The 7334-nt window shown below is 46.7% G+C and overlaps 1 protein-coding gene across 1 annotated transcript; it reads right to left on the reverse strand.

Moving 5' to 3' along the window:
* Positions 1 to 4072: 4072 nt before the first annotated feature.
* LOC109778423 (uncharacterized) lies at positions 4073 to 5726 on the reverse strand. The gene is made up of 2 exons (XM_020336981.1): positions 4661 to 5726; positions 4073 to 4104 (listed from the first exon to the last, which is right to left on the reverse strand). The coding sequence occupies exons 1-2, from the start codon at positions 5724 to 5726 to the stop codon at positions 4073 to 4075; spliced, it is 1098 nt and encodes a 365-aa protein (XP_020192570.1).
* Between the last annotated feature and the right edge of the window lie 1608 nt (positions 5727 to 7334).

The following is a 7334-nucleotide window of genomic DNA, read 5'->3' on the forward strand; positions in this document are numbered from 1 at the left end:
TCGCCCCGGACCGCGCCGTCCCCGCCTCTCCCTCACGCTACTCCCCCCTCCCTGAGCTGGACGTCGCCGCCTCGCCGTCCCCGTCGCCGGCGCGCGCCGTCGCCCCGTGACTACGGCCCTCCTCGAGCACGCGTTTGCACCACTACAGGGCTGGTGAGCCCCTCCGTCGATCCCCCTCCTCCTTCGCGTGGATCCGTCGCCGTTGACGTCGTACGTCGCCGTGGCCGAGCTCACTGGAGCTCGCGCTCACCGCATCCGCCCACGCCCATGGGCGCGCTCCCGCACGCTCGCAGCCTTGCCCCCCTCATCGCTCGTTGCCTTCCCCAGTTGCTGGCCCTTGCCGCGCCGCGCGCTTGCCCGCGCTGTGGTGCCCGTGGCCGGCCGGTGCGCCTCGCCGTGGGCGCGGCCCCGCGCCCAACACCACCCCCGCCTGCTGGCCGCGCCCTGATCCAGCACCCACACCTGCTATGGCCTGTGTGCCACTGCATGTGGGACCAGCCCCAAAATGTTTAAGAAAATTAAACGAATTTAAAAAAATTAAAAAAGATAACAGAATAAAAAAAATAGTTAAATTAATTAACCAATTAATCATGTTAATTAACCTGTTAACTATTTAGTTAGTTTAAGCTAATCCTAGTAGTTAAATAGGCAGGCAATGACAATGGGGCCCCGCCTGTCATATTTGACTAGTCAACAGTCAACCCAATTGACTGCTGACTAGGACTGTTGACTATGGTCAACTGGTCCCGGTGGACCCACCTGTAAGCCACATGTACATAGTGCTGGGTACACTTCTGTGTACCCATAGCTTTATCTAATTAATTTCGAAATATTTAATAACTTTAGAAATTGTTTAAAACTTTGGAAAATCATAGAAAAATATCCATAGCTCGGATGAAAAAGTTTTCTACATGAAAGTTGCTCAGAACGACGAGACGAATCCGGATAAGCAGCCAGTTCGTCCGCCACACATCCCTAGCATAGCAAACACACAACTTTCCCCCTCCGGTTCATCTGTCCGAAAACGCGAAACACCGGGGATACTTTCCCGGATGTTTTCCCCCTTCGCCGGTATCACCTATCCCCGCGTTAGATTACCCCTGGCACCGCGTATTACCTTGTTATATTTTGTGTGATGCTTTGTTTGCTCCGTATTTACTATTTCTTCCCCCTCTTCTTCTCCGGTAGACCCCGAGACCGACGCTGCTGGTGCCCCGATCGACTACGGTGTTGACGACCCCTCCTTGCCAGAACAACCAGGCAAGCCCCCCCCCTTGATCACCAGATATCGCCTATTCTTCTCTATACTGCTTGCATTAGAGTAGTGTAGCATGTTACTGCTTTCGGTTAATCCTATTCTGTTGCATAGCCTCTCCTTTTTCTAGAGTTGTTACCCTTACCTGCTATCCTACTGCTTAGTATGGGATGCTAGTGTTCCATCAGTGGCCCTACACTCTTGTCCGTCTGCCATGCTATACTACTGGGTCGTGATCACTTCGGGAGGTGATCACGGGTATATACTATATACTTTATATACATGACACATGTGGTGACTAAAGTCGGGTCAGCTCGTTGAGTACCCGCAAGTGATTCTGATGAGGGGGCTGAAAGGACAGGTGGCTCCATCCCGGTAGAGGTGGGCCTGGGTTCCTGACGGCCCCCGACTATTACTTTGTGGCGGAGCGGCAGGGCAGGTTGAGACCGCCTAGGAGAGAGGTGGGCCTGTCCCTGGTCGGCGTCCGCGGTCACTTTAAAATAACACGCTTAACGAGTTCTTGGTATTTGATCTGAGTCTGGCCATTTGGTCGATACGCACTAACCAACTACGCGGGAATGGGCACTTGACGTCGTGGTATCAGCCGAAGCCTTCGTGATGTCAGCGACGGAGCGGCGCGCGCCGGATTGGACTGGAACGCCTGGTAGGCTAGGTCTGCTTCCGGCCGCCCTCGCAACGTGCAGGTGTGCAATGGGCGATGGGCCCAGACCCCTGCGCGCATAGGATTTAGACCGGCGTGCTGACCTCTCTGTTGAGCCTAGGTGGGGCTGCGACGTGTTGATCTTCCGAGGCCGGGCATGACCCAGGAAAGTGTGTCCGGCCAAATGGGATCGAGCGTGTTGGGTTATGTGGTGCACCCCTGCAGGGATGTTTATCTATTCGAATAGTCGTGTCCCTCGGTTAAAGGACGACCCGGAGTTGTACCTTGACCTTATGACAACTAGAACCGGATACTTAATAAAACACACCCTTCCAAGTGCCAGATACAACCCGGTGATCACTCTCTAACAGGGCGACGAGGAGGGGATCGTCGGGTAGGATTATGCTATGCGATGCTACTTGGTGAACTTACCATCTACTCTCTTCTACATGCTGCAAGATGGAGGTGGCCAGAAGCGTAGTCTTCGACAGGATTAGTTATCCCCCTCTTATTCTGGCATTCTGCAGTTCAGTCCATCGATATGGCCCTTTACACATATACCCATGCATATGTAGTGTAGCTCCTTGCTTGCGAGTACTTTGGATGAGTACTCACGGTTGCTTTCTCCCTCTTTTCCCCCCTTCCCCTTCTACCTGGTTGTCGCAACCAGATGCCGGAGCCCAGGAGCCAGACGCCACCGTCGACGATGACTCCTACTACACCAGAGGTGCCTACTACTACGTGCAGCCCGCTGACGTCGACCAGGAGTAGTTTAGGAGGATCCCAGGCAGGAGGCCTGCGCCTCTTTCGATCTCTATCCCAGTTTGTGCTGGCCTTCCGAAGGCAAACTTGTTTAACTTATGTCTGTACTCAGATATTGTTGCTTCCGCTGACTCGTCTATGATCGAGCACTTGTATTCGAGCCCTCGAGGCCCCTGGCTTGTATTATGATGCTTGTATGACTTATTTATGTTGTAGAGTTGTGTTGTGATATCTTCCCGTGAGTCCCTGATCTTGATCGTACACATTTGCGTGCATGATTAGTGTACGATTGAATCGGGGGCGTCACATTCAGATGTTCAGAGTCGGCTGGAAATGCAATAGCATAAATTTACTTTAACTACATCATTCCTGACTATCCGATCTGCATCTCACGCATGCTAGGTAAGCTGTGATATTTTTGCAAAAAGACCTTGCCACTCTGTTCCACATTTGTAGAAAATTTATAGAAAGCCTCCTAGTCTCTCCAGACCAGCCCCATCCGTCCCCTGCCTCATCCAAACAAATAAGAGGAATATTTGAAACCTAACATATTTTTAGTGATAGTTTGTGAACATGTATTAGTCTATTCTGGAGTCGTTGCAACACACGGGAGTTGTGCTAATATAGTTCTAAGAGATCACCAGCCAAGCCCATGCAGCAATAAAATGTAAAATAGCATAGATATCCCCATGGACACTATAAGAGATTAAATTATGCCACCTTTTCAGTCATCACATCACACTAGTAAGTCCCACCAGACAACAATTTCACATAATATTGAGCAACACTTTATCTCCACCATGTCCATCAACAATGCCAGGACCTACAAAGATAACAAGTCAGGAGCCAATAACAATTCCGAAGGAAAACCATCGACAAAAGAGAGAATCATAATGGGGAAACTAGGTGAACTGACAGATGCATATATATAATCTGAGAAAAAAAACATGAGACATGAACAAAATTGCTCCCTCCGTCCGGAAATACTTGTCAGCCCAATGAATGTATATAGACGTATTTTAGTTCTTAGATACATCTATTTTTATCCATTTATGCGACAAGTATTTTCCGGACGGAGGGAGTATCTAGTATAAGTCTTTTTAGACATTTCAAATGGACTACAACATACAGATGAATGTAGACATATTTTTGAGTGTAGGTTCACTCATTTTACTCCGTATGTAGTCACTTGCTGAAATCTCTAAAAGGACTTATATTTGGGAACGGATGGAGTACTATCTAGTGCAAATGGACTCCTCACATCAGGAAGATATTCAATAAAACATAAAATATAATTTTATATATTAAACTCGTTTCAGCTTAAACGATGGCATAACTAGATTTAATTAAGCTTCGAAAGTGCCAATGGAGTTGCAGATTCAGTTGGTTCAGTCTCAGCCTCCCTTTAGTTCTCTTTCATTTTTAACTGTATGAATCACAATGTCAAGAGAACCTCAGTCCAATACTGAATATTACCACAACACAATTCTACACAATTCATGCTAGAAAAAATATGTTTTCTAGAAATCATCTTCAGAAAACTCAAATCCTTTTCAGACCAAGCGGAAAAAAGTAAGACATGCCGAAACTAAATACCTGACACGAAACATAATAGGCTCGGTCTATTTTTTTCCAGTTGTACAACTGAACTAACTAATCGCAGCAGGGCTCCTTCCACACGTGAGAAAAACTATTGCATTGATCCCTAACTGTTATGTATCGAGTGCTAAAAAGATATATACTGCAGATAGGGACATGAGAGTACATATGATCCATATATGACCTACAGAAAAGAACAGTGGCCTTAAGTAATAGTATTTTCTTTAAAAAGAATACATCAAGCAACAAAATGAAAATTTGATGTGATTTGAACTTCAATGATCAGCGTAACACTCAAGGATATGTTTAGGCATTTCAGCTACTAAAAATTTAAATTTATTGTATAATACTGCGAAGTAAATTATATAAAGGCTTGCTATTACCTGCAGCATAGCAACATGCAAATGGATAATGGTGATAGAAGAACCTCATGTTGAAAACTTTCTTAAACTCCATTGACTGGAGATAGACCATGAAGACTCTAGAAGCTGCTCGTACAAGGATTGCATTACTTTCCTCGGCAACCCCTACTAAAGTGAGGGAGTCTCCGTTGCAAGTTGATCTAAGTTGCTCGAATCCAATAGCTCTGTCGAGCACCCATACAGAATCAGGCTCTCTCTTCCATAATTGGCCATGAAATTTTGAGAGATGGATGAAGCCAAGCCCACCATCTCCGGCAGGCAGAATCCTTAAGTTGTGATGGCCGGGTTGTACCTGTGGTGGCAGCTCTGTCACAGCCAGGCTCTGCCTATCTAGATCAAACTCAAGTATGACATGGCGATAACGACCGGTAAGTAACCAGCAAAAGGAATTCCCAATCAATGTACTGGGTTCTACCGTAGAGATAAATGATTGCAGCTGCAGTGAGTTGATGTTGCTCCATATGCCGGTGTCCGATGAGTAAAGGCATACGGAAACTCTCGTATGAGTCCTCCATCTGTCTAGGGCTAGCAGGGCCACCTGGAAATAGCTCGAACGACATCCTTGGCCGAGGGCAGGGCGAAGCACCGCCCCGTTGAAGTGCATCTGATCGCTTTCCAGCTCTGGTGGGAAGATGAGGCGGCGCTGCTCGCGGACGACGGGATCCCACACAACTAGGCGGCGCGGCGGCCTTGGGCTGACGAAAAGGACAAGTCCGTGGCGGCAGTCGACGATGCGGTCGTCCTTGTTGGGAGGCATGGAGAAGCGAGCGCCGGAGATGCGATCTGGTCGATCCAGCATTGGAAAAAACGGACAGGAGAGACGGTCGTCGATGAAGAAGCCAAGGAGAGGACGCTTGCCGTGGTGGTCGCGGAAGCGGCGTTGGAATTGGGGGTCGGTGACGAGGCTGCGCCAACGCTTGCAGACGAGAGAGGCCCGGGGGAGGGAGGAAGGCCGCGGGGGCAGGCGCAGGAGAATCTCCCGGAGCAGATCGTCAGCGTCTGGCAGAGAGGTAGGCTGCGGAGCCATCTCCCCTCCCGTGCTCATTCGAGGGCTTAGTAGTGCAGGTCGGTGATTTGGTCGGTAGGGAAGACGCCGCCGGCGGGTCGTGCTCGTGGTAGCGACTAGAGAGGGGGATTTGGGGGTTTGGGCAACTAGTCATCCGGTCGATTTATAACCAAAGAAAAAACGTGCTCCCGGTCAATATCTTAAATCATCATATGTGTTCGTATTTATTTTTTAACAATAACAAAACTTTATTAATTGCAAATAACGGTTATATCGTCTATAAGGAGAGATACAATCTCATCCAAGGGCTCCTCAAACCAGCCCCTTGTCGCTGAAAATTTCGCTAACCTAGCAAGTTCATAAGCGACCTTATTCACTTCCCTATTGCAATTCCGAAACTATTAAGAAAAAATCACAAATAAAAAAGTAGCAGTCGACGAAAACTGCCGCCGCCGCTCCCGCAGGCCGTCCTCTATTCTTCATTGTATCAATGACTTCCATATTATCTGATTAATAACACGGCGATTGCAACCCGCTCTTTGTGCAAGAGATAAGCCAAATCTTAGAGCCAACGCTTCAGCTGTCAGAACGTCAGCACACCAATCAATCTTCCAGTTTCCACCAGCGATGAGTTTTCCTTTGTCATCTCTGAGTACATCGTCCGCTATTACCCTAAGCAGATCATGATCAAAAGAAGCGTCTACATTTAACTTGATAAAACCCACAGGAGGTTTGCTCCATCCCATTTTTTACTTATAGCATTAGAGGACTGAGCATTGACAAAATTTGATGTTATAGCACGAGCCCCCATAGATGTCTAAATTGCATCTTGGGACTTTCCCTCATGAACCAGCTTACGTCTATCCCACCACAAGTACCAAGTGGTTATGGCAACCAATTCACGAACATTCTGGATACCCAAACTAGGGAAATCTTGATCTGGCATAATGAGTAAGAATTCGAGGACTGCCTCACCCGCATTATGAACGGGAGAAGCTTTGTTAATCACCTCATGCAAACCTAACTTGTTCCAAACCTCCTTTGCTTTCTGACAAAGAAACAATACTTTTGCTCTTTTTCTTCTGGCCCCATTCGAACATGATGGGCAAGTGGACAAAACTTTCTCTATTAGCAAATGCAACACAACACCTGAGTGTTCCATCTAACGTTCGCCAAATAATTCTTTTTTACCTTCGCCGAACAAGATAATTTCCAAATCTTACCCCAAATACGATTGACATTGATTCACCCCACACCATTACTAGTGATTTTCGAATATGTTGAATACAAATATTAGCGATATTTTAATATGTTTTAAGGGAATGCCATCATGGCTTACTTTATTGATCAAAATAAAACACTTACATCGTTCACAAGAAACACATTAATAAAAGACAGAGGATCATCTACTCAACTGCAAGATAAATGGTTCTCATAGATTTTTTTTGAGGGGTAAAAGCCAAGCTTATTCATCAAAGTCCACAGATTGTGAGATACGTCTTAGGTCATGGTGAAGGAAATATGCCCTAGAGGCAATAATAAAGTTGTTATTTATATATTTTGTTACATCATGATAAATGTTTATTATTCATGCTAGAATTGTATTAACCGGAAACTTAGTACATGATA

Source organism: Aegilops tauschii, chromosome 3, assembly GCF_002575655.3.
Source record: "Aegilops tauschii subsp. strangulata cultivar AL8/78 chromosome 3, Aet v6.0, whole genome shotgun sequence".
NCBI classification, from domain to species: Eukaryota; Viridiplantae; Streptophyta; class Magnoliopsida; order Poales; family Poaceae; genus Aegilops; species Aegilops tauschii.

Coding starts and splice junctions, on each gene's coding strand:
- LOC109778423 (XM_020336981.1), bottom strand. CDS start 5,726: ATGGCTCCGCAGCCTACCTCTCTGCCAGACGCTGACGATCTGCTCCGG. Junction 4,105..4,660: donor TGCATGTTGCTATGCTGCAG/GTAATAGCAAGC, acceptor TGATTCATACAG/TTAAAAATGAAAGAGAACTA.